Source organism: Tasmannia lanceolata, unplaced genomic scaffold, assembly GCF_043159265.1.
Source record: "Tasmannia lanceolata isolate RefF3 unplaced genomic scaffold, GAP_Taslan_0.1 ptg000003l, whole genome shotgun sequence".
Taxonomy (NCBI): domain Eukaryota; kingdom Viridiplantae; phylum Streptophyta; class Magnoliopsida; order Canellales; family Winteraceae; genus Tasmannia; species Tasmannia lanceolata.
In genome coordinates this window covers 420649-448572 of record NW_027518680.1, presented here as the reverse complement: position 1 = coordinate 448572, position 27924 = coordinate 420649, and the positions used below count along the sequence as shown (strand labels likewise).

General features: G+C 39.4%; 3 protein-coding genes across 4 annotated transcripts; all 3 read left to right on the top strand.

Moving 5' to 3' along the window:
• Positions 1 to 996: 996 nt before the first annotated feature.
• On the top strand, positions 997 to 19257 carry LOC143846652 (uncharacterized). Of its 2 annotated transcripts, none has more exons than XM_077355146.1 (14): positions 997 to 1153; positions 1807 to 1943; positions 2100 to 2154; positions 4942 to 5030; positions 5230 to 5254; positions 9206 to 9244; positions 10588 to 10705; positions 10940 to 11100; positions 11303 to 11666; positions 16314 to 16432; positions 16712 to 16919; positions 17009 to 17848; positions 17946 to 18026; positions 18720 to 19257. In XM_077355146.1, the coding sequence occupies exons 2-14, from the start codon at positions 1866 to 1868 to the stop codon at positions 19057 to 19059; spliced, it is 2517 nt and encodes an 838-aa protein (XP_077211261.1). In that variant the 5' UTR covers positions 997 to 1153; positions 1807 to 1865; the 3' UTR covers positions 19060 to 19257. The 2 variants fall into 2 exon arrangements, with proteins under 2 accessions (XP_077211261.1, XP_077211267.1); XM_077355152.1 differs by lacking the exon at positions 997 to 1153 and adding an exon at positions 1545 to 1563.
• A 1180-nt stretch (positions 19258 to 20437) lies between these two features.
• On the top strand, positions 20438 to 26310 carry LOC143846643 (cytochrome c oxidase subunit 5b-2, mitochondrial-like). Its single transcript, XM_077355139.1, has 6 exons — positions 20438 to 20720; positions 20828 to 20919; positions 21063 to 21113; positions 24703 to 24769; positions 24864 to 24943; positions 26003 to 26310. Exons 1-6 carry the CDS (start codon positions 20531 to 20533, stop codon positions 26057 to 26059), a joined length of 537 nt encoding a protein of 178 aa, XP_077211254.1. The 5' UTR covers positions 20438 to 20530; the 3' UTR covers positions 26060 to 26310.
• Positions 26311 to 26787: 477 nt separating this feature from the next.
• LOC143858902 (uncharacterized) lies at positions 26788 to 27693 on the top strand. The gene has a single exon (XM_077369594.1). It carries the CDS (start codon positions 26788 to 26790, stop codon positions 27691 to 27693), a length of 906 nt encoding a protein of 301 aa, XP_077225709.1.
• The last annotated feature ends 231 nt before the right edge of the window (positions 27694 to 27924 follow it).

Below are 27924 nucleotides of genomic sequence, written 5' to 3'. Positions count from 1 at the left end.
ATCTTCCAAGTTCTAAGTTTTAAATTGATTCTTGAGTTTTAATTTAATCATTTATAGGTGGAGAAAAGTTTCTAAATCCTATTTCACCCCCTACTGGGTTGCCTTACCTGGGGCCAACACCCTTTCAGATTTGCTAGGAACCATTGCAGAAAGGCATTTCACAGCTGGCCGCTGCATGCAAGGGCAGCCACACAGGCTCACAATTCAGTAGATTTTGGCTTATTCACCTAATTCATCCAAGGCGGTTGCTCACATACAATAGCCAACGATGAAATGCCTTAGGCCCGGTTTGTTTTAGATTATGACAACCGATTGCGGGTGCCAAACCTATTATTGGACTCGAATTTAAACATAATTTTGAGTTTAATAATCAGTTTGGCACCCACAGCTGGTTGTCATAATCTTAAACGATCAGGGCTTTACAAATTCCATATTAACATAGATTATATGATTAAAGGTGGATAGGTTATAGATATAAATTATATCGTGCCCTATCGGGCATGCTCACGTAAGCGGAGTGACGGATGCATCACCTTTGATATTTGATCCAACAGCAGAACTTTAAAAATTGTGCTGCTGTTGGATCAAATATCAAAGGGCGGTGCCTCTTGCATAAGCACGGCCGTGCCACATAAAATCTCGGTTATAGATTATGAGTTTTTATACGGTGTCGGACCGCCAAGTACCGTAAAAAAGGTACTGCCCTTGATATTTGATCTAACAGCAACCCACTTTTTAAGATCGGCTGTTGGATCAAATATGGTGGTACTTTTGAAGTACCACCTTCACGTCGGGCATCATATAATTTCTAATAGATTATAGTTAGGTGAGAAATTAGATATGATGTGGCCGTACAATGCCGTATTTTTCCAAGAAATATGGTACGGCCCACTCCATATGATGATCCAAACCGTCCATTTGTTGGGCGGCCAGTCCGCAAGGTGAATGCTGAATAGATTGTGCGAAATGATACTGCATGAGCGTTTTATATGAAGGAGCTAAAGGCGGTTAAAGCCAAATCTTTTAAAACTAGGGATATTTTAGTAATTTCGTTCTGTGCCAGTAGATGCTAAGGTTTTTAGCGTTAGGTTTTCTACGACTCTTTTCATCTTTCTAAACATTTCTGTGGAGCAGCATCGGCAGCTTCCCTCAGGTGGCGCTTGGGGTTTTATTTGTTTCTTTATTATATATATATATATATAGATATATTTTTGAACATGAATTTGATTTTTCGAGATCCCGCTACTCCAATGTCGGTTTTTCAATTATGTTTTCAATGATTCAGATTTTTATATATATATATATTCTGTATATTATCCCCTTGGCTTCTGATCCACAACTCTTTTTAGGGTCTGTAGAAATTATTTAGGCCTGGAGATTCTCTTCTGTTATATTTTTTTCTTTACCTGCTAGGTTTTGTAGTGATTAGCTAGGGTTTAGGGTTTAGAGCTGCGAATCCATATGCCGATCCGTTGATGGTTGGTAGAGGATCTTTTGAATCTGCTCGCCAAGTTTTTTATGATATTTTTCTCATCACGCAATCAGCTAATGAGTCTTAGATCTGTAAATGCTCTAATTCTCTTATTTATGTACCCTTTTTCATGGACTTTTTAGTTGCTTACATGTTCCGTGGCTTTGAAATTTCTATGTAGTTATTTGGTATTGGCAACTCAGATTCGCTTTACTTTTCAAGTCTTATCATCATTTGTTCTCCTAGATTACTGTTTTAAATAACCTATAGGGAGTATTTTTTTATTTTTATTTTTGTATATTTCTTATTATAATGTCGAGATTATGTACCTTCAGATCGACGGTGATGTCTTCTTGATTGAGTAATACACACCCAAAAAAGGCAAGTGTTGGAGATGGCCAAGAAGAAAAACCCTTTGGTCTTCTTAGACATATCCATTGATGGGGGTCCTGCAGAAAGAATGATTTTTGAGGTACATTTCATTTCATTCCAGTAACCAATAACTTGCAAATCAAAATTATGTTGGTGATCACTAGTCTACTTGTGTACCCTTATCTATGTGTTTAATTATTTTTCCTTTTTGCAAAATGACCCACGTCTCATACTAATAGCTATTTATGGATTTCAGCTTTTCTCTGACGTTGTTCCTAAGACTGCAGAGAATTTCCGAGCACTATGTACAGGTAATATATGATGCTTGGATTTGAGGAAACTTGTAGCCACATGACTAGAGATGCACATGCCTTGTACTTGGGATGCTTCTCTCACATTGGATTTTTCACTGTTCATCTTACAATAGATTTACTTTTGTTACGGCTATTGCTTCTGTACCCTCTCTTGAAATCTGTTAAGCTTAAGATAGAACCCCAAGGTGGTACACAGGACTCACCATCAAGAGCTGAAGTTATGGAATTACTTCTTGTTTGCATCATTTTATTTATTTTTTAGTTCCTTCAAATGGGACACCTCTTGTTCTCATTGAATGATTTTTTTTCTCACCTCAATTCCTTTATTCACAACAATGCTTTCGAGCATGTCATTTGTCCTTAGCTAGCGGACACCAAGGTTGTTGAGCATTCATGCAGGCATGATGTAAATGATACGTATTCCTGGCCCTTTCGGCGCGCTTTTTTTGTTCCTTCAAACGGGACGCTTCTCGATCTCATTGAATGCTTTTCTTCCCACTTCAATTCCTCAATTTATCACAATGCTTTTGAGCATGCCATTTTGTCATTTAACTAGTTGACACCAAAATCGTGCACATGATAAAAATAATCGCCACACTTATGGAACAAAATTTGGGGTGCACGTGTCCGCCCCTTGGTTCAATCATTTGGTTGGAAAAGAAGCCTGGAAAAGATAAACACCAAAGATAGGCTTAAGTAAAGACATTTCAGATGAGCCAATCGGTGCACAATATGCCAAGGAGTCTGTTAACCGTCTTTTCCTTTACTGCAACCTGAGCAGCCGGCTATTTGGCAACCCATTCTGTAGTGGTTTGGAGTGAGGTGGATCTAACCTTGACGGAGCTGATTGATGGCCGGAATCTGAAAAGATTAGCCCCACTGGCAAAATCTGTTTGGGCTTCTGCCTCGTTCGAGACGATCTGGACTGAATGGAACAGCAGACTATTTGGCGACGAGAAGTGCTGGTCGCCTGGTCGCAGCTGCTGTTAAAAGCAAAGTTCTTGATTGTAGGTTGGGCGAGTTGTAGGAAGGAGTTGTTGGGGAATTTTTGCCGACTCAGCTTCTCATCTGGAGGATTCACATTTGGTTATATGCCCAGAGGAAGAAGGTTCATGCAATAAGAATCCCCTCCTCCCACCACTGCTGGACTGCATCAAACTAAATTTTGATGGCTGCTCATTTGGGTGATCCCAGCCCAACAGATATTGGTGGCACTCTCATACTTCAACAGTGAGATTGTCTTTTGCGTTATGCCTCACTACCGCTGAGACTGTTGACCATCTCCTGTTTCACTGCAGCTTCACGCGCAAACTTTAACACTCTGTTTTTTGGTCTCTTCGGAATCGTTAGGTTCTTCCTTGTCATACTGTCGATCATTTTGAGTAGTGAGTTTTCCCTTCCCTTAGGTTCTTCCTTGTCATACTGTCGATCTGTTCTTTACAGCCACTCTCTGGCTTGTTTGGAAGGAAAGGATTAGGAAAGTTTTCAAGGGTGAATCAAAACTTTAACACATTGATCTCTTTTGACCTGTCAAACACGCGTCCTGAGTGTAGACGGATGTGCAAGTGATAGGCTAGCCACGAGCCGATCTCAGCATAATCTACCAGCTGACTTGTCTACATAGTTATATTATAACTTTCTTTTTCTCTCTTTTGAACAATATCTGAAAAGGATAAATAGATACATAAAATTGTGAACTACAAAGTACAATACATATGACTGGTCACATGGAGAAAAGAAAAAGCACAAACTATACAGAGTACAATGCTGCCCCCGGCACTCCCCCTGCCAATGATTCAGACTTGGAATTTGTTTTGGTTCATATGATCACATTGAAATATAGAGGGCGAGCCTTGGCGCAACGGTAAGGTTGCTCCATTGTGACCTGGTGGTCACGGGTTCGAGTCATGGAAACAGCTCTCTGCAAAGCTGGGGTAAGGTTGCGTACATTTAGCCCTCCCTAGACCCCGCAATAACGGGAGCCTCGTGCACTGGGCCACCCTTTTTTTTATGATAACATTGAAATATGTTATACAAAATTCATTGAGAACTTCATGTGAACACATATCTCTTGCATCCCTTATATAAGAAAGAAAATAAACATAGGAAAAAACAAAAAAGAAAAGTTACACTAAGTTTTTATTCTAATAGCCGCGCTGATACTGTATTACATTCGTTTGTTACATGTATGTAGTGTGCAATTTTTAAAATTTGGAGTACCTTGTGGCCTTGTCACATAATACCAAATTATTTGCTACTAGTTTATTGATCCCCTGCAACATATCTGAAATAATTTAATTTTCCCAGACGTTAATTTTTTCTTGTTTGCCTTAGTAATTTCCTGTGAATTTTATCTGTAGAAGCTACAAATTGCTGGGTACATAGGTTATCCTACTTTGGTCGAGCTTTTGTCATAGTGTTTATGATTCATGTATTGCAACATTGTAGTCATGGCCCAGTCCATTGTAGTCATGGCTAAGTCCTACCTAGGTTACCTATACTAGAGGGAAATTGAAAATGCACCATCCTCTTTCCATTTTTGAAACACGATTCTCTAAATGGGGCCCACATTTTGTATATTTTATAATGGCAATCAAGGAATTAGGTAAAGCCCATTGCTCACTTTTTGTCATCATTACCAATTGACTATTCAGACTGAAATAATTATATTCAAAGACAAAAATTTGAGTATTTTTGTGTCTGTATCTACAATGAATGAACCCTACTCAATGACAGCAAAACATGTGTAATTCAAGCTTGACTAATTAATATGTGCTTATGCAGGTGAAATGGGAACTGGACCTATGTCTGGAAAGTCACTACACTACAAAGGATCCATTTTTCATCGTATTATAAAAGGATTCATGGCTCAGGTATGTCCTTGAATTTTCATCCCTGTGCTGCTTGTTGCTCTTACAGAATACAGAAATTTGACCGACTTATGTTGCCCATGCACTTGCGCTTCAATCCCCATAATTTTACTTAGCTTCACTGACCTTACCCAAGCCAATTCTGTATGAATTTTTTGGTTTTTGCTTATCGTTATATTGATGAGCGGCATTCATGTTTCAGGGTGGCGATTTTTCGAAACGAGATGGTACGTATTTCCATGCACAGCCTTTTATCTTCTTGTGCAATATTTTTTTTCATTTGGAATGAAAACTTGAGGCTAATGTTTCTCGAATTAATATTGTCTACGTTTATAACCAATGGATGTGAGTTTTTGGTAGCATTTAACATGCAGTTAATTTTCCATATTAATATTTTGTCCATTTTTTTATATTTTGATGCACATTGTCTTAAGTACATCATTGGGAAGAACTTCTGTTGTAGAGAAAGAATTCAGGAAGGGTTTTTATTATACACTCCTTAATGTAACTATGTAATAAATAGCGATCGCGAGAGTTGTTTTGGCCGGGTTGGATCCACTGTTTCAATCTGGTCTGGGGAAAGTAATCGTTCTGCTTCCCCTTTCTATGTGAAGACTGCTTACTTATGTCTGTTGCTAATAACTTCAGACACTACTTACTGTCTTACTCTTACCTTGAGTTACATGCAAGTGAAGTTTCATCCTCTACATGCAGGCGACGGGAACATTACCTGCATCAGTATTTCTCTGAAATTAGCAATTCTCCATGGCTTTGATTGTTCACTTAATGATAGACTGACCTTTTTTTAGATTGTTCCTCTGCATATTAGCTGAATATTGGATTTGTAAGATGTTTTAGGGAAGAATTATGTAACACTTGGAATACAATATTCAGTTTGATAGTTTGTTTGTGCCTGACAAGGATTGATAGATTATTTGGGGTGTGGAAGTCCTACTGCAAATGTGAAGATCATTTTGGCAGTTTCCAATCAATGCAATCTATTTGAGATCCCTTTTCTATTTTATAGCCTCATTGGATGCACAATAAATATGGTTACTTCTGCATCAGACACAAGATATAGTATATTGTATGGAAAAATCGCATTATCAGTCACATAAACAAATGTTTTATAAGTGGTTGTGATGAAAAAAAAAATCTCATGAGAATCCTTACAATATTATTATATTTTGCATATGTCTGCTCAAAACTATCACAATAAAATAATATCTGGTGTGCATCCTATTAGGGTCCCTAAAATTAAACTTGTCAATGTGGAAAGGTGCATCTCAATCTTCAACTATTGGTCCCAAATTGCCTTCCGGGCTTTTCCCAATTAACGGATAGGCCTAGAAAATATTTGGCAAGTTCCCAACATTGCAATAAAGAAAGTAAGCAAATCTTTCTTGCTCACTAATATTAATACCCATCAACATGGATTTGTTGAAATTTATTCGCTGGCCGGAAATCACCTTGTATCAGCAAATGAATACCTTGCAGTTCTTGACTTAAGCATCAACAACACTACTAAACGCCAAAGTGTCATCACTGTATTGCAGATAGGTCATCTCCTCCCTAGATTGGCTAATTTTGAACCCTTCAATCAGGCCATAGACCTTCGCCTTGTCAACCATTTTACTAAGAGCCTTTGTCAACATGGTGAAAAGAAATATGGATAAAGGGTCTCCTTGTCTAAGACCACGGGAGGATTTGAAGAAATCGAAATGGGGGCCATTTATCAAAATAGAGAACCAAGATGAAAAAGTGCAGTTGTAAACCCATATCTGCTAACGGTTCCCAAAGCCCATTCTTTTCATGATATAATCTAGACATCCCATTCTTTTCATGTCTATCTTGCAGAGCATGCCTTTACCTTAGCTTCGATGAACATAATCAATCATCTCGTTAACAGTCGAAACTCCATCTAAGATTTGCCTCTCCTGAATGAAGGCGCTTTGATTAGTAGAGATCAGGCGACCCAATACCTTCTGAATCCAATTGGAGAGAACCTTTGCAATTAGCTTGTACACACGTCTCAAGGCTAATAGGCCTGAAGTCTGTCACACAAGAAGCCCCATCCTTCTTCGGAATAATGGCAATGAATGTCGCCCCAGTTCCCGTGTCAGTATTTAAATTCTGGTGGAAATCCTCGAACAACTGTAAGATCTCTCCTCTCACCATATCCCAGAACCTCTGGTAGAATTATTAAATGTTATTATCACCATATATAAGATTCTTACAACTCTAGGTCTCATTGGTTCTACATTGCCAAAATACCATGCCTTTACTTATGGATTCAAGTTTCGGTTGAAAGCGCATATGTTTCTGCCAAAACGTGTCGGTTTTCACAACACCTATACGAAACTCTAATGGAATTGTTTGAGTAATACATGTCGGAAATTTCAACAAAATCAAAAGAAAGATGCTATCTTTAAAAAAAAAAATTGAAAGAAAAATGCTCTGTGTCGGCCATTTCGACGGAAACAGTCGGAAAACAACAAAAACTTCGCTTTATAGTGCACATGATCATCCTACTGTTTTTTTTTTTTAAAATAGATGTAAATACAAAAGTTAAAAGAAATGCCTCAAATGAGGCCTGTAAGGTCATTGCCTCGCATTAATCGATTGTTCTTCTCTTTTTTTTGCGATTTGTCGGATCTCCTGACTTTGTTAGCATCATCATTTCGCTCCTCATGCCACGAACCACTATCAAGCTTCTCTAATCGCTGTGAAAACCCAACCTAGCAAGGTTATTTATTCTACTTCTTCTATCAGAAACTCACTTCCTCCTCTTCATCGTTTGGTAAATGGGAGAGGAAAGAAAACCTAATTCGTAATCCATATCCCTTAGGCTTTATAAAGGGCTGATATCAGCACTATTATATTTTGATAATGACAATACTCTTCATTTTGTTTTTTTTATTCGGTTATCAACAGCTATAAAATGAAGAGAGAGTGGTGTCATTACCAAAATGTGGTGGGCGCAAAGAACCAACCAGGCTGACCTAGTGGATAAATCAGGAATACAGAAACAAAAACAACAATTGGACCAGAGAATGTGATTGCATTATAAGGTCGCAATTGAGCCAATAACTGTCCTAGTTCTACCATATCTTTTGTTTCATTTCTTCTGGAACAATCACAAACACTTTTTTGATTATGGATCTATTTTCAGTGTAAGATATGTATGTTTAAATAATAGAGAAAAGAGTTCCTACTCCCCGGAGTAGATAACTTATCTACTCCGTAGGCTTCAAACACAGTGGGGGCCACATTGTTTGGGTGATCCAAAGCATTCATTTGATGGGCCTTCACATAGATAGGTTGTGCCCAAAAAATCAGCTCCATAGGATCATCCCAACCCTTCGATTTGTGGAGGTAAAAAATGGACAGATTTGTGAAGGTTTATACCCGTCCATTTTTGCCTCCACAAATCAAAGGGTTGGGATGATCCTATGGAGCTGATTTTTTGGGCACACCCTATCTATGTGAGGGTCCATCAAATGAATGCTTTGGATCACCCAAACAATGTGCCCCCACTGTATTTTAAGCCCACGGAGTAGATAAGTTATCTACTCCGGGGAGTAGGAACTCTTTTCTCTAAATAATATTACAGATGTGGTAGGCATAGCTAAGCCATTTACTACAATGGCTGTATTGTTATGATTTTGACTCAGAAATTCTACTTTTCGTTTTTCGTCTGACATTATAACTGGGACTAAGGAAGTTCTTGAAAGTTTGGTTACTTGATACTCTTTATATGTGTTGCTATCAAGCACTGAAGAAAATCAAAGAAAAAGATTAAAAGAAACATACGAGGTGAAAGGAGGATTTGGTTGGGGCTAAATGATAAAATAATTGGTATCTGGGATGGCGAGGTCCCGAGTGAAGCCCTCTTCCTCCCCTTCCCCCAGTCACACACACATTCTTCTTCTCTGCTCTTTCTTTTCATTCATCGTTTCTTTATTTTTTTGCCATTTTCCTTTGTTATTAGGTGTAATTAACGACCGTGTCAGTTGTTCAATATGTGCATGACTTCCTAGTATTTCTTTCGACCATCAGGAGACATGTTGATGTTAAGTTACGGAGCAATATTGAAAACTTGGCATTGCTTTGTTTGTTAAGGAATAACAGATTCTTGGCTTGTTATGAGTTTTCACAGGCCTTTTTGTAAATTTCAGGTACTGGCGGGGAAAGCATATATGGAGGAAAGTTTACAGGTGAAGATTGCTCACTTTTTCTTGTGTCTGTGGAGCCGCTTATGTTTTGAAATTACTGTTGTAAGGACCTATTTGTTCTCGATGTTGGGAGTAGACATTCTGTGGAGATTCTATGCATGCTTCCGGTAAATTTAGGGGCAGAAATTGTTCTCAGCCCCAAAATACACGTGGTTTCCACTTCCTGTGTGTGCAAGCGTGCTTTGTTTCATTTGCTTTGCAAATGGTGCTCAGTGGAGTTTTGTATGGTCTGGCCTTGATTTGGCTACTTCAATCTGAAAACAGGGTATGGGTACGACAGTAGTGCTTCTGCCCCCAAATACATGTGCTTTCCACTCCCTGTGTGTGTGCGCGCGCGCGCTCATCAGGGAGTTAAGCTATGGCCTTGATTTGGGTACTTCAATCTGAAAACTGGGTATGGGTATGACAGTGGTACTTCCTGCTAGAAGTTTCTAAGTTTGTAGTTACCAAAGGATGGGTGGTGCAACACATTTATGTTTATGTGTTTCTGCATTAGAACTTGATTACTGAAAATTGTCATCACTCAGTGGCAAGTATCTAATTGTTTGTAATTTTAAAAACGATCTCATTAGTTAGACTATCTTGGAGTGCTCACACTTGTTGAACTTAAATTGGTCTGCCCCTACAAGTACCAAGTACATGCTTGATATGCACATGTCTAATCGAGGCTCCTGTTGAGCATATTGTGTGCTCCATGTTTGATTATGAGTCCTTGTTCCTGCTTGCATATAAACAGTGAGGAAAGACTTGAGGGCTAGGAACATAACAGAGAACATGACCCCTGTATAGGATAGAATGGAAGAAAATGATCCATGTAGACGAACCCAACTAGTGTCAGGATTAGACTTAGTCAATTTGAGCGGGGTAGATCCTTTCACCTTCTTCATAAATTTTTTCTAAAGGATTCATTAGCCGACCTCAACTAGTTTCAGGCAAAGGCTTAGTTGAGTTGAGTTGAGTTGAGTTGTTCCTGCTTGCTTATATTTGTGTATGTGGGTGCTCACTTGCATGGTACATGTGGCTTGCTGAACATCTTGTATACTTCATGTCTGGTTCTGAGTCTGTTGTCCTATATGGGTGGTTTTAGGTCTGTGCACATCTACTCACATGCCTGGTACATGTACTCTCTTATGCCTGGTATATGCGTGCGTTCCTGTCTGGTATACCACTTGGAAACTTCCAAAGATATTTACCTGTTAACTTGTGTGCGAATCTACTCTCTTATGCATGGTACATGTGTGCATTCCTATCTGGTGTACCACTTGGAAACTTCCATAGATATTTCCCTATTAACTTGTGGTAGTTTACTTGTTCAATTGTTACAGATGAGAATTTTAAACTACACCATGATGGGCCTGGTCTCCTCTCTATGGCAAATGCTGGTCGTAATACAAATGGTTCTCAATTCTTTATTACTTTCAAGGCTGCACGGCATCTAGACGGGTTGGTTTCTTCCATTTTCTCTTAATCATTTGCACTTGAATCACTTTAGTGGTGGCTTATACTCAAAATTTTCTTGTTGAGTTGTCTTTCTAATTTTATGTCAGAGAGCTATTATATCCATATTTTAATTTTTGTCTTGTTGTTGGGTATCTAATTTATGAATGAGATCACATGCATTCATTTTGTAGGTAGAAATGAGCATAGATCTGATTTGAGGCTTCTTAAATTTGACAGGAAGCATGTTGTCTTTGGGAAGCTTGTGCAAGGACATGGTACTTTAAAGAAGATGGAATCTGTTGGTACTGATCAAGGGAAACCTGATGTTCCAGTGAAAGTTGTTCATAGTGGAGAACTTCTTGACAGTAAAATTCATGGAGCAGTTGTCTCGGAGAATGGTACTGAGTTCACCTGATACAAATACCATTATAATCTTACAGTTACAACTTCTATCTTTTTGTATGTACGGAATTTGTCGGGTTTACCAGGCAAATTTGAATTATCCTTCTCTCGTGATTTTTATTATATATGATGCTCTTTGATTCCGATCAGAGATATTTTGTTATTTCTAATTAATCTTATAATTTGCAATTTGTGCAGATAAAAAGAAAGTAAGCAAATCAAAAGCAGGAAAGGATGTCTCTTCTGACGTTGATAGTCATGAAGAGCGACGGAGAGGAAAGCATAAGAAACCTTCAAAAGAGAGAAGACGGAAAAAGAGAAGAAGATATTATACATCTGAATCAGATAGCTCATCAGATACTGAAACCGAATCATCAGAGTCTGATAGTGACTCTGATTCATATTCATCATCTTCTGAAAGTTCTTCAAGTGATGACAGGCGTAGGAGGAGGAAGAAATCCTCAAAGAGAGACAAGCACAGACGTGGTAAAAGGAAAAGGGACAGACGGCGTGAGAAAAGACGTAGGCGGCATGATAAGAAATCAAAGCGCAAAGCAAAATGGTTGGTATATTCGTGTTTTGATAATTCATGCTTTGTTATATGCTCTGTTTCACACCCGTGCGCACGCGGAAAAACCTAATATATCTCCATCTCTAAAGGCTGCTCATTTCTTCTTTGTGTTTATACTTTTTTTTTGGTAAGCTTGGGTTGTGCTTTCAAAGTTGCTATTATCCACCTTCCTATTGACTCCCCTTGTTCCTGCATTTTCTGGAGAAGTGAAAATCATAACCCCTCTTGGTCCCTCCCTCTATTTCTATCTCTTTTTCCCTTTAATTATATCATGACCCCCCTTTACAGTAAACATCATTGTTGATTTGCTGAGTGGTCCACTTGGCAGGTTCTCTGAACAGGGGAAGATAAACGCATGAGAATCAAGGACAATTTATTTCATATAATTTATCTCTTGGGTGTAATTGTGTAGAATTTTCAAAAATGTTTTGGCATGCATGTCAGCAATTAATTTTTAATTTTCAAGTAGATATTCATTTATTAACATACTAGTTATTGGTTGCACATTTCCTCCCCATGCAACGTAAATTGTTTAATCAGTTGAATTTATTTGAGTAATGCAAACATTGTCCCAAACTCCCAATAGCTACCAAAAAAAACTGTCCAAAAAATTTTATGTACTCTGTAGGCTGTAGCAAAAGACACAAAAGCACATCCAGCTGCCCCACAGTACACATTTTAGTATATGAGAAGGAAAACATATTTATGTTCAGATTTTAATTATTTGTTATATTTCATACTATGACTCTATGTACATTGACTTAATTGGTAAATAATTTATTAATGTTTTGACAGAAATTTCATTAAAAAAATTGTTTTGACAAAAATATTTTATTCCATATACACCTACGCATGTACTTGCAATGGATTCTGTTTATATTGATATAACTTGATTGTTTACTATGATTATATAAAGACCAATATACACACACATAAATGAATTCATGTCACTCACTCTTGCATACATATTTAATGTACATTTTTTGTTATCAAAGGGATATAAATGTAGCTCTATTTTTATTTATTTTTTGAAAATGACAAGTTTCATTAATATTCAAATAGCAATCGGGACCAGAGGTCCCATCCTGCAATTATAAAATATTAAGGTGAATTAGCATGGGCATACCCAAAGCCAATTCAGAAGCAAAACAAAACTCAACTATTCCTTTCCTCTATTATGCTGCCCGTATCCCTATACCTATACATGAATCTATTGTACACGTAATCCTTTCCTTTGTACATTGTTCATTCCTTCCCTCAACCCTTTACCTGTACCTCTTTGGATTGCACAATTCTAGCTTTCCTAAATAAGTACTTCTTTAGGATTATACAAAATCGGAGTTCAAGAAAACCACCAGTGCTACAAGATTCTGATTCAGTAGTCAAGCCTTCTGAAGTTCTAAGTCTCATCATAGTATTTCAAGGGATTCATCTGGTTTGATGCAAACAAAATGGATAACCTTAGCGAAAGAACGAGTCTCTCAAGCTTTGGGTATTTGAGACCAGCATCACATTAGTTTTAAGCAGAGCAAACCCCAAGTGGAATTGAGGGGATTACTCCCTATTTACCTACAACCCAGCTTCTGTAATTTTCAACCAGAGTCACCAACTAAAATGATTCTGCACATACTCCCTAACCACTATACCAAGGGGGACGCCCACGCCCAACTCTCAATCTGACCTATTTAAACATCTATTCCAGGATTGTTTTAACCATCTGCCCCAATTTTATTTCAAGTTTCTTTAGCCCTTGCCTCTTGTTCTTCCTTACCTCTTTTCTTCATTCCAAGGAACATTTTTTTGGTTGCCCCAAAATCTTCCTTATATGTAATCCCTAAAACATCGTCCACCGATAATAGGTCATTAAACTCTTCTGAATAAGATTCTCTACTCCTAGAGTCGTCTGAACTATTATCAATCTGCATTGTCTTACCCTTAGAGTCCTTGTGGGCTTGGGGGATCCCCAACTTGCAGATTTTCATTCTGCCATGAAATTCCCGGTGCAGCAACTTCCCCCCGGAGTCGAGCTAGTTCGATTGATTTCTAGGTTTCTGATAGTAGTTTTTCTTTCCTCCTCCCAAAGACAGCGTCGAGTACGTCTTTCCTTTTCTAGAACCTTACTGAAAATGGGGAGATCGAGGAGAGGTACATGCAGTTCTTTATCACTAGTCGATTCCGAAGCAGGATCCAGATTATTGAGGGAGGATGGGTCTTTCTTTAGCTGAGCCCATCGCTTTTTTTGCTGACTAAGAGAGACTTCACAGGGGGTCAGAGACTCCTTCCTAGCAAGTTTTTCATTGTAGCGACAGCAGTTCGATATCTCCATCCTCAAACGAAAAGCCCTGAATGAGTGGAGAGCTTCCATCCTGGGCCGATTCTTTTCCTGACATAGCTGGTGAACTGATGGTGTCGAAGTTTTGGAGAAGCTTCTGAGATTCGACAATTAGTCTCTTTCTCTTGTGATTCTCTTTCCTAACAAGACCTTTCAAATTTCTCGTAAAAGCTGAAAGGTCCCCCCGAGTGGCTAATACTTGTAATTCCGAGTTCGTCCTGTGTACAATAGCTTTTTCTGAGTGCGGGCGCTTTACTTTAGAATGATGGAATCTAGTTCTATTCTTTAACGCCTTTTTGTCCTTTTCGGGACCTCATATTAATAAGTATTTTATTGGATTGGGAACTTCAATTGAAATAATAATAAAGAACGATCAGATTGGGTACTAGAAGTAGATTCTGGATTTAATCCGTTCTCTATGAATGATATAAAGACAGAATAATCAGGAATAGAGTTTCCTTTGATTTTAGCACTTCTATAGGAACTAGACGATCCTATTTGGTCAAATCCCTAGCGACAAACTCCTATGTTCCTTTCATTACGGTATTTTCGAACAAGTTCCTGGATGACAGCTATCAGCAACATCTTGTCGAGAAGCCTTTCCTTTCTCTCCATGAGACCCTGCAATTAATGTTTTCCGTGTTGATCCACTTTTAGCCTGACCCCACTTTCCAGTCATGTCAGCTTTCCTACTCTCCGACATTACAGATGAGACAATGGCGGTGAGCTTGGGGGATTCAAACCGGGTCCCACCAACGGCTCTATGTCAGGGTCGCAAGTTTCAGGATTAGTCCACGTCACCCTTTCCGGTGAGTCAGCCATCGCCGGTAACTGAACAGGGGAAACCTGTTCAGGACCCTCACAAACGTCCAAATTGTCTTTACTGCTTGATTCCCCTACTGCCATACTATTAATGCTATCCACCCTTAAATTAATGGATGAGGGTATAGACTTCCACAAGGAGGTTAAAACCAATGCTGATGCAAAAGACATGCAGTGGTCGTGGGTACTAAAGAGCTGGATTTGGATCACCTGACCCAGATGTTGCCCAAGGTATTCCACAGTTAACGATGACCAGAAGTGAAGAGGCATATTTTAGAATCTTATTATGATTGTTCTAGCTCCCGTATTATAAGTCGGGAACCAAGGTTGAAGAGAAGAGAGAAACCCTTCGAAGAAATCACCTCCACTCCTGAGGAGTACATTCGCCTGGGATTCTGACTGAAAACGGAAAAGAATATCAACAGAATTAATAGAGAAGGGCGTCTGCAGCTCCGGCAAACCCCAACAATTTTTAGCCCACTCCCAAACGTCTTTCAACAACCAGGATGCAGATTTCAAAGTCCCGATGAGACAACTCTTTAAATACTGCTTTCGTTCATCTACCACAGTAATTGGAAACCTCCAGGCGTAAAGGATCAGCATGGGAATCAGCCGGAATGAACCGATTTTAGGTCTCCAAACCATGGTTGGGGCCAATTTGGGTTTCAAATCTAGACATTTTCTACAAGTGTTACGCGATCCGAAATTTCTATATTGGCATTTTGGACACATCCAGTCACTGTCATTGGAGGGCAGTCGGCGATTAAATTCAGATGCTCTTCGGCCAGGGATTCATCTGGCCCCAAATTCCAGACGTCTTGTTCGAGTCTCCTTGTCCTCAATACTACCTAGTGATCCTGAATGGGATCTGAGAGGAACCCGGAGAGGTCTATTGAGGTTGCCACCTTGCTCGAACAGGCTGAGAGTTCTTCGACAGCAAATATTAAGAATCCCCAGGGATTCAAAAATTTCCAGAGCAGGGTATCCTGCTTCTAGAAAATTTTGGAAATGAACTACAGTAAGATCCAAGTTGAAGCCACAAGGGCAAACTAGAGGTTCCACTCGAAAACCAGAGACCACGCCCGCCGCAGGAGGAGGCCGGCGGCATCTGAACACATCTCGGATAGTCATCGCCCTATCCCGTTACCTCAAATGTTGCTCTATTTTCACTGTCAGCTTTGCCATCTGCTCCTCATCACCTGTCAGATTTGGCTATTCAACGTAGATATTTTGTTATCTTAAGGATATAAATGTAGCTCTATTTCTCCTATCTGCTTTGCTATTTGTTTTGCTTATGAGGGGGCCTCTTTTTTTTTTAATGAAATTATGAAGGGGTGCATTTGGGGGGGGGAGGTAACAGAAAATATGCTATTGCTTGCGCTATTAATCTTTTCTTTAATGCACGTAGTTGATGCACCTGGCATTTGTTGAATCATATCACGATAATTCAAGCGCCTCATGTATTTCTTTGTTTATTTTGCAAGGACTTCGGAGAGCGATAGTGATACTGAGAGCGAGAGCACAAATGGAACTAGCGCTGAGGATAATGAAGCTAATGCTCGAGGGCCAACTCGGAAGTCCAAAAGCTCTTCTAAGATATCCGGTATATTTTGATCTGACTTGTTGTGTGACTTCATTGTTTTTGATACATTTTTGAATCAAGTCATGGATTGCTGTGGTTGATTGTACAAAGCGTTCAATTTGACTGATTAATAATTTTTAATGGTGTATCTTATTTGTTGGTGTAATGATAAGTTTCGATTAGTGATGAAAGTATCTGCTTTCTTTTTGCAACATTCCCCTGTTCCTTACATTTGATTAATTAATGTTATTTTTCTTTTAATGATTTGATTAATTAATGTTATTGTGCACCATATTACAGTTGAAAATCAATCTCCATTGCTCTTGGAACAAGAAGTTATGGCTAGTGAGCAAAAAAATGGGGACGCAGAAGATACGCTTGAACGAGAAGAGGGTGAAGTTCTGAGGGAAAATGGAGAGTTGCAGAGCAATGGGATTGAAACAGAGACCAAGTCCAACAGAAGTCCGGATAGACAGCCAGATTTAGATGGCCATCCAAGCAAATCTAGGTCTTGCCATTTTTCTTCTCCCATGTCGATTATTCTTTATGCTTACCGATTCCTCCAGATCCAGTATTTTATCTGAAGTTGTTGAGCAGGAGCCAAAGCATGAGTCCTAAAAAGAGCATGAGCAAGAGCATGAGTATTAGCCCCCGAAGGAGTTTGAGCAAGAGCCCGAGCGTGAGCCCCAAAAGGAGTACTAGAAGGAGCCTTTCTCCAAGTCATAGTACAAGTCCAGTTCGATCAGCACAACATGGCAGCGTTAGCAGAAGCCCTGCTAGAAGTATTAGCAGAAGCCCAGTAAGGGTCCAACCTGGCAAAAGCATTAGCAAAATCTCAGTAAGAGGCCGTTCACGAAGAAGCGCTAGCCCAAGCTCTGTAAGGTCCCTGTCAAAAAGAAGCACTAGCCGAAGCCCAATTAGGGCTCAATCACGAAGAACAATCAGCAGAAGCCCTGTAAAGGCAGCACGGCGAAGCATAAGCCAGAGCCCAGTTAGGGCTCCATCACGACCAAGCATAAGCAGGAGCCCACCAGTTAGGGCCTCTTCCCGAAGAATCGTCAGCAGGAGCCCACTAAGGACCTCGTCTCGAAGAAGCTTAAGCAGGAGCCCGATCAAGGCCTCGTCTCGAAGAAGCTTAAGCAGGAGCCCGATCAGGGTCTCGTCACGAAGAAGCATTAGCAGAAGTCCTGTAAGGGTGCCTAGCAGGAATAACCGTCGCAGCTATTCAAGGAGTCCGGTGAGCCCTTTGCGTAAGGCACCAACGCCTCGCCGGAAGAGCTTGTCAAGAAGTGCTTCACCAGATGGGTCGCCCAAGCGCATCAGAAGAGGTCGAGGTTTCAGCCAGCGGTACTCCTATGCACGACGCTATCGTACCCCGTCTCCTGAACGTTCTCCTGTAAGGTCACATCGTTATGGCGGTAGAGGTGACCGTGATAGGTATGGAGCTATGAAATCCCTTGAATCGTTTTAAAATTTTCTAGTTTTGATGTCGACGGTTGTATACTGTTTGAGTGCTTGCATGTTTTTTGACCAGATATTCAAGTTACAGTAGGTATTCTGAGCGTTCTCCTCCTAGGCGGTACAGGAGTCCACCGAGGGCCAGAACTCCACCTAGGTTTGTTGCTGTACTTTGCATTGATCCTTTTACGTCCTGAATAATTTCAGGTCTGCTTTAATTCTAAATAGCAAGGAAATAACCAATTTGGCTGACGATAAACATTCCAATATTCCACATTTATGAAGCCCCTACAGTCCTTCATGGGAGGACAATCTGGAACCTCCACATTCCTGTAAGTGGGATAGGGGGACATATGAGAACACTTGGGGTTGCACCACATCATTTCTAATTGCTTCCTTGACTTCCACCGATGCCTTCAGCAAAGGACCAAACTCTTGGGGAGGACCAACTTTTTTCCTACTTCTTTCTTTCATCTTTCAATTGCAAGCTTGTTTTATGGACAGTGAAACTGGAAGCTTGTTTTTCTGTTCTTTTGCAGCCATATATCATTGCAGCTTCATTGATTGTAGAGTTTCCTTTCACACTTGCCCATGCCAGCACCACCTAATATCAGTCCTCCTACCAAAAAAGTGAAGAAATAATATCCAAAAGAAACCGTATAAAACCTAATGAACTTTTCCACTATTCCCTGTTCAGTTCCATAATCTCTTTTCACCTGCGTTGGCTCAATGCATTATATTTTAATAAAGAAATTTGAGTCCGAGTTTGGGTTAATTAACTGACTTCATAACCATGTTTCTTTATTGTATTCTATCAATATATAATTTCCTACCGAACTCTTGTGCACAGATACAGAAGCAGGAGGAGCCGGACCCGAAGTGTGTCACGCAGCCCAGTCAGCTTCCGGCACCAGGCGAAACGCAGCTATAGCCGCAGCCCTGTGCGTAGCCGCTCACCTATCGCAGAAAGACCAAGGTCCCGTGGCGGTGTACGAGAAGCAGGACGGACCGAGAAGCAGAGGTCACTTTCTAGGAGCAGGAGTCCATCGGAGTCGAGGTCCTCACCTGACTCACCGTCTCCAAAGAGAGTGAGCAAGGAGGATAAGGCGAGGTCACCGTCGAGCAGCCCTACTGGAAAGAAAGGCTTGGTTTCTTATGGAGATGGGTCTCCTGATTCCGGTCAAAGGTAGGAAGGGTAGACTAGTCTTGATAGGTTTTTGTGGGAACTACAGGGGAGTAACGTTCAGACTTTTTGGATGCTTATTATGTTTTGGTTGGGTTTGTTTTGATTTTCATATGCTTTAGATTGATAGTATGTTTGACAAATTTATAGAATTGTTGGTAATATGAAATCCTATCGACAATATAGTAGTTGGTGGTTGATGAAATATGTTCTATGGGCTCGTGCTTCTGTATCCTTGAGCTCTAAGGAGACAATCATCTACGTCTGGTTGATGAAATATGACCGTGCTAAAAACCTTTACAGAAAAAAAAATTTAGTAGCAGATGGTTTTATATGAGCCCAATGCCATGTGGAAATCTTATGAAAGCTCTTGATGTTTCAATTCCGAAAGTTAGGGAGTGTAGTTACTGCTTTTTTCCTGCGGTTCTCTTTCTTTTACTCAATCCTCGTTCGCTGGGTCTGCTTCTCTTTGCTGGAAATAGTTGCTCTTTCTTCTTTTTCGTAATGGCATAGGCTAGACGATATCAAAATCCTTGGTAAGTAAGAAACATAACAATGTGTTGGCTTTACCTTGTAGACAAAATGGCCATTTGAAGTAACAATATGAAGATATAGGTGGCTACCATGAACTTTTCTTCATGATATACCAATCAGGAAACAAAAAATAAAAATAGGTTACCGGTGTCTCCAAGTGATGAGAAATGACAAAAAATCAGGAAACAAAAAAAACTCTATTCAAAATTGAATAGACTTTTTTCTGATTTTTAGCCACTTCTCAGGCTCATCTGAATTATCTGAATCATGCCCTCTCAAATCTCTCTTATTCCCCTCTCTCACCACCTGGAGATACTAATTTATCATGAAAAGAAAGTCGTGACATGGCCATAATGATTGAGATCAGAAGCCTTCAGATTATGACTTGGATAAGTGGACATGCTACCCCAGGAGATATCCCAGGGAGTCTCTCGGGAGTTTAATGCTATATTGGCAACCACATGAGTTATTTTGCTGACGTGAGACCCAAATGTCTGAGCCTCACCTGCTTTTGTGCAACCAAACACACCACCCAAGTGGTAAGATAAGTAACAACGGTATAAAGGGCAGGCCATTTTGGCAACCATGAATTTTTTTTTAAATTTTTAGAGAGGATAAATCCGCACCCACTGTTGGATAATTTGCACTCCTTACCATGAACTGACGTCAAAAAAAGGATGTTATGCGGAGGACTTGGAACGCTTTTTGACTTTTAAAGTTGTTGTGATCATCGAGGCAGTGGTGTATGTAGAACCGGTCCTACCTGATGAACGGTCCAGATGTCAAATACTTATAGTCGCACTTTTTGAATTGTCAGGAGCTTGTTAATATAATATAAATACTAGTATGAGCAAGGTTTTGTAAATGCGTTGCATTTTGGTGTGGGAAAAGAAATTTGAGAATTAAGGTGGGGGCGACCTGAGAACTTTCAAAGGAAAGAAGAGATGTGGAGGAGAGTTTCTGCTAAGCTCCAAACCCTAGCCCCATGGAAACCGGCGGCTATGAAGCTCCTCAGATCCGACGGTGGAGAATCCATCAGGAACCGGGCCCTACTCTCTGCATATTCGTCTCTTCACTCCTCGCCGGCTCCATCTCCGTTTCAGAAAACCGCTCCTCTCTTTTCCTCTGATGCCGGTAATACTCTCTCTTACCGAAACCCTAATTTTCCGATCTCATCCTTCGCCTCTAGGGTTTTTTGTTTGATTTTGACTTATAGTTGTTGAGGGATATTTGTTGGGCAGAGAATATTATGGCCAAGGGGAAGAAGAGAGTGGAAGATATAATGCCAATCGCGACTGGACACGAACGAGAGGAGCTTGAGGCCGAGCTTGAGGTGTGTGTCTTTTTCGTTTCTGATTGTGAAAAAGGATAAATTGTTGTATAATTGATGTTTTTTTTTTTTGGAAAAAACAAACATAAAACAACTGATGTTCAACCTATGTAATTACGATTTTGTTTGATTTGATCCGGTTTCAGGGAGGAAAGCGGTTTGACATGGATGCTCCCGTGGGCCCATTTGGCACCAAAGTGAGTATGGAATTGCCTATTTTAGCAATATCAAGCCATAGACTGACTTCTGATTTTTGTTGTTGCGTTTGTTTGGTTACTTGGTTTTATTTGGATCAATGAACTGACACTAACTCTAATTGATTCTTGATATATTGTGCATAACGATCACTAAATTTAATATTGGAAGTGGCATCAAACCCGTAATTCAATTCTCAATTTTCTTATGGTTTCAAAGTGGCTAAGGTTTATTTAAAAGGATGGGATTTTACATTTTTGCTAATTGGTTCTTGATTATTATGCATTGTAGTTTCAAAGTTTTATCTACCAAAAGGAACTGGTTTGATATGGAAGCTGATTTTATTCTATTTTTGCTTTTAAGTTCATTATGGTATAATTTCCGTGTGTCAGCCTACACTATTAACGAAATAGCATATAATGTTGAACGCCCATTTTAGATTTCTTTTTCACAAGATGTCTATCTATGCCATTCTGCTTTTGAGGGTGCTATGTTAGTATAAATTGGCTACTTTACAGGGCTCTCTGTCCTCCTACTGTATTTAAAGTTCCATCTACTCTCCTTCAGGAAAAGTGTTTGCTTCCATGTACAACCATGAACTTGGTTTGTATTGTTGTATTATGGCTATTTTTGGGCTCTTCTCGTTGTGGAATTTGATTTATGGTTGTGGAGAACAACAGATGCTTATTTTTGCTTTAAGTTTTGTTTAACCTGTGAAATACGGAAATTCTTATGCTCTTAGTGATATTAGAATATAGTTATTTTAAATGCTGCTTTTGTTTCAGAATCTCAAGATTCCTAAATTGTTTGGCTCGTAAAAGAGCTATATTTCTACTTCTTGTTGCCCTCGCTTCCACTCCACTTGCCTGTATTGCCTTCCACCTTGTGGTGGCCAATGTTGTAAAAAGGGATTTTTAGTTGTCTACGATACAGGGTCCCTATGATGCCTAAGCGCTAGGTGCTTGCTTAGGCAACATCTAAATTGTCTATGTTTTTTTTTTGTTTTTTTGCTTTTCTTATAATTTCAGCACTGGCATTCACTTTTGTACTTCGAAATCATATAGAAATGATATCTTTCATGTTGTGATTTGGCACGTACCTCTGTATGCACCTGTCAATGCCTTTAGCTACCTCTTTGTTAGAGTCGAAGTTTGGGTCATTAAAATGAACTTCTGAACCGAGAAAGTAGCTAGCCACATGTAGGGACCACTGGAGCTGTATATCCCACCTCTCAAACATTCTCAGTATTTGCTTGTTCTATGGCTTTGTAGATTAATCCATTGCAAGCTTCTTGTCTCTCTTCACTGAATGAAGCAATTGGACTAGAAGCATGGTATCTTTAAGGTGTTAACGACATACCAACATGATGTATTTAAAACATTTGATATGATTTTATTTCTTGTCTCCTGCTTCAATCATTTACTTAAACTCGTTCTTGCAAAGTAAACATTGCCCTTAAGTTGTTCTTTTTGCTCCTGTAAACTTTGTAATGTATGGCGAACCTTCTTATGGGTAGCCTTATAAATTCCCTCATCTTTGCGTTCTTTTGTTGAACTTGGGTATCATTATAAATGAATGCACTCAGTGGAATTGCTTTTCCAGTGATCCCTTTTACTATGGGAATCTTCCTAATATAATCCAATGTGAGATTTATTCAATGAGCAACACTTGGATCCAATACAGATGGATGCATTGTCAATAGTTGTCTAGTACATAATTCGTTTGATTGTTTGTCACTACTTGCAGTGGTTGGGCAATTTTGCATTAAAGTTAATTTAGTGTCCTTGCATATTCGACCATCCATTCGACGTATTCATTTGGTTATATTTGATGCACCTGTATCTCTTGATAACTTGGGGCTTTCATCTGTGGTCCAAATTGGCTTCAGTCATCCCTTTGAAGTTCTCCAAACGAGTCATGTTAACAACAATTCCGGCATGGTATAACCTTCTCACATCAAACCGTCATACTATTTTACGATATTCCTTTTGGTAGCTTTTCTCAAGGGTGGTTTGAAACTTCACTTGCCATTGTCACTAGTTTTGGATTAGGAGTTGCAAAAGGACTAATAGGTGATAGGACCTTTCTTCTTCTTCTTTTTTTCCTATTAAAAAAAGGTGATAGGACCCTCTTCACGAGGTCATTTACCACCAAGAGCAATGCAAGGTTTAAGAGTCCTGGTAACTACCAACACTACCAAAAAATTGGATTTCTTTCCCATCCTTGTTACTATCACTATCACCATAGGATCATATTGAATAATACCAGTTTCTATAATCCATCTTCTTTTTGGACATCCCACCTTTGTTCCAATGCTAGTGAGTGTCTTTGTTGATATATTCCTTCACATGGGAAATATAAAAGAAACCATATCCTTATCTTTTCAATCTTAAGAGAATAAACCAACTTGGATCCTTTGGACAGGCAGTTGGAAATTTTGATGCCATCTTAAAATGAACAAAAATACTAAATAGAGACACTCAAAATGGAAAGAAAATGAGTAGGAACTTATTCATTTTGAAATCTTACTTAGAATAGAACAAACAAATGAGATTTGATAAGTTTTGGAGAAAGAGGATTTTTATTCAACAATAAATGGTATTGATCTATTTGATCTTTTTTTTTGTGGGAATAGGGGGTGTTGGTTATTTTCCACCCATTATACAAATGGCTATGGACATGTCAATGATCGTACATGTGCTTATATGCCTGGGCATTCCTGTTCATCCTTGACCATCTAGGGGTGCATATGGGTGCAGACTCCCTCCACCAAAAACAAAAAAACGGAGGCAGGTACCCAATATGCTGAGTGACTTGTGAGTTGATTCATACTTGGCTAGGCCTCGACTACAAACAACTCAGTGAAAAACCTGCTATTGAATAATCAGTTTCTCTTGATCCCTTGTTTTAGGTCTTCTCAACTAGAGGAGATACAAGTACTCGACTCTGTATTTAGGGAAAAGGCTGTTCAAGTGATCAGTTGATGACACAAGATTCGTGCCCATTTCTTTCAATATTGAACTGCTAGAGCTGCATCAGATGACTAGGACCCTGGGCATCTCTGGGGAAAACATGGAAGAGAGGCTAGTGCCTGTGGCATTGCTGGGCTAACCACAGAGTATGCCATTTGAATGGAACCTTCGATTCTGTTCTGTCAGATAGATCACACATGTAAACATTGGTCATGAAGGGTTTCGATTCATGTCTTGTTAGTCTTCGTAATCCTGATTTTTTCCTGATCCTATTTGAGCGATTTTGTCCCCTATCTGAGTTAGACTCCCATGTGAAATAATTTTTTGTGGTACACAACCAAATAATGCCAGTCCACGAGTTCACAATGGCTTGGAATACTGATTCTAATAAGATCCAGTTATACTTGTTAAATTATGATTCTACCATTTGCAGCGACTCACAAATCCAATTCAAACAACATTCCTATTATTTATAAATTATGATTCTATCATGCTATTTGTTGGCGGTGACAGGGAATTGTTGACATTGTTTTATGTATTGGGAGGGTATAAACATGTTGGATCACCTGTTGTTGTTGAACGTTACCTGTAATTTTTCTCATGTCTTCTGTATTTGTAGGAAGCACCTGCTATTGTGAAATCATTCTATGACAAAAGAATAGTTGGATGCCCTGGCGGTGAAGGCGGTATGTTGCTCTGGTCTTGATTTTAGTTGTTATCTCATTCATTTCGCTTTAGCCTATTAATCTGCAAACTTACTCTGAATTGATCTGTTTGCAGAGGACGAGCATGATGTTGTGTGGTTTTGGTTAGAGAAAGGCAAGCCACATGAATGCCCTGTGTGTTCTCAATATTTCATGGTAAGAGTAGAAACAGGAAAAATGACAAAAATTAAATTAGTGAATCATCAATTTTTCAACCTTTTTCTTTTACCCAATAATGTTTAAAAGATGGATTCTTGACTTAGGCTTGGTGAGGGTCCGCATCTCAGTGAAATATAGATAGGTTGAGCACTTGATTGATTTGCTTGAGGTTTTCTAAATTTTGCTTTGAGATGTTTTAAAAAATAGTGTTTGTTTTTTCAGTAGCAATCTGAAGAGAATATCATATTGTTATACGGTCATAACCACAAGAGGATATCTTGGTTTCATCTTAGGACATTATTTCTTGTTTATTTGCTAGGGGGCATAGGTTTGGCTGTTGAAGAATTTAGTTGATACCAAGGTTTAAAGGCCCAATATCTCGACTTGGTTAAGAAACAACCTGGAGGTACCAAGGTTTTAAATTTTGGTTTCGGTCGCCACGGAAATGGAAGCATTTCGGTTTCAGTTGGAAATTTCAGTGGAAATCCTGTAAAATCAAGGAAATATATGGAATATATGCAACTGATAGAATTTAAAGATAGAACTTCAGGAAATGCTAGAATAAGCATAAATACACATTTAGAAACCATTATACGAGCAAGACGTGAAATGCTAGAATAAGCATAAATACACACCTAGAAACCATCATATAAGCCGTGACACACTGTCATGCAGATTTGATAATTTAGTACACACTACATTTCACATGTTTTCTGAAAAGGACTCCATTTCACATGTAATTCATATAAATATTTATACATAATACATAGCACCGCATTTTCCATGGAATTCAAGTATTGTTGTTAATTTCCAAAGAAGTCAATTGCATATGTTATAATTTCACAGAGAAATACAATATTTATAAAAAATATAGAGGATGCATTCAAAATATGTTTAGTGTGGCTCGTCCTGTATTTCATTGAGGTTGTCTGATCTATTTCTTTTGCTGTTTTTTTATATTTTATTTTGGTGTGGATGTGACTTCAAGTCTACATATACCCAGTTGCTTTGAGGAATGGAAATGTGTACATGATTTCTTCCTCTAATCGTTTGCAGCTTGAAGTGATTGGTGAAGGGGGTCCTCCGGATGGCCATGGTGATGACCACCACTGATATATAGTGGGTGCAAGCTTTTCCTACCAGAATAAAAAATGGTGAGACGAGAAAAGTCTGTTATACTGGCAGCAGCAAACAGCTTTTTGGTATTCTGTTTTTTTTCTCCATGTTATTCAATTCTCTTGCCGTAGTCCAACATTGTTTAGGTCGGTGATTTCTGTTTTTATGACTGGTCATCCGTTCTACCATGGATTGTTTTGGCCTCTTTTCAGGGCATCATCAAAATAATTGATGGCTAAATTTGTCAATTCTCCATAACTTCTTGATCAGCTCATTTAATGTAACTGCTAACCTTCACCTATGTGGGTTGTAATATACTCAATTCCCTTGATTCAAGCCATTGATTTACCTGTTACCAATTTATTGACTCTGGTCAAGGGCGTCAACAAAAGATCATAAAAAAACTCATAAGGTGAATGTTAGAAGAAAGCATCTGAAGAATATACTACTTTTGATGATTAGTCCTAAGCTTTTATATATGTCATAGGAAAACACAGCTTTCTCTTGTCCTTATGTGATTGTTCTCATTATCTTGAAAATTCCTAGGCGACGCTCTTTTTTAAATTCGTGACACATCAAGACATTATATTTTAAAATTCAAATATACACCCTGTCGAGCTTCTTTTAATGTCTAAAAACTTTGAAACTATCGATATTTGCCACCCAACTAACTATTTCTTCAACCACACCCAGAGGATGTAAACGTGAAACCCACATTAATCACCATGTCCACCCAAATCCGTGAAACAATAACAAAGTGTCTGGCTCAAGCCCAGTCCGAATCCGATGGAATTCAGCACAAAGCCCTTCTAACCCTATCCTACCTCACCAAGATTAGCCCCAACAACAGGAATCTGCTTGCACAAACAAATGAAGCCATACCAACCTTACTTGCTCTCTGCACATCGTCCACCACATGTACCCTTGCGCTCTCTATCCTCTTCAACCTCTCCCTCAACCCTAATCTCAGACAGTTCCTCGCGAAAACAGAGGCAATCCAACTCCTCAACTCCATCATCATCGCCCCGTGTTCACCAGAATCCGTGAAATTGGCTGGTTCCTTTATCTGTAGTTTGGCCATGTTGGATAAGAATAAGGCTGGATTTGGGGTGGCAGGTACAGTGCAAACACTGGTGAAAGCCCTTGGAGCCACACAGTGTTTGGCTGCCCACCATCTCCTTAGTTCTTTGGCAGAGCTTGTGCAATTCCATGGGAATTGCACGCTGGCTGTCCGGGCAGGGGCCGTTCCAGTGCTCATTCAGGTGGTGAAAATCACTGATGGTGAAGACCTTGCTGGGTCATCCCTTGATATTCTAGCTCGCATGGCAAGGTTTGATGAGGGGATTGAGGCGATAAGAATGACCGATGGGATTGTTGGTTTGTTGGTCGATGTCTTGAAGAGGAGGTGCATGTTGAGCAAGGAGGGTTCGGCTGAGATACTTTGTCAGCTTTTTGACAAGAGGGAGGAGTGTGTCAACGAAGCTGTGAGGTTCCCGGAGTTCTCATCTTTGGTAAACGATCTATCAATTCGAGGCTCGTCCAGTGCCCGGGAGAAGGTTGGTTTGCTAACAAGGAAGATGATGATAGTCAACATAGATTCCTATGGGGAGGGGAGTCCCATGGTTCTCTAATAATAGGGCAACAAAATAAAGCTAAGACATGTTGATTGGATGATTCTACCCAATTTGAATCATCTGTATGCCCAGCCCTACCTTCACGTCCATTGACTGTTAGGTCATATTATCATTAGTATTAAGGAATTAGTCATATTACTGATGACAATTAAATCTCTCTGTCTTCACCTTTCGTGCACTCTAAAACCAAGTTTAGATCAGTCTTGAAAGGGAAAAATGAGCTTGCTT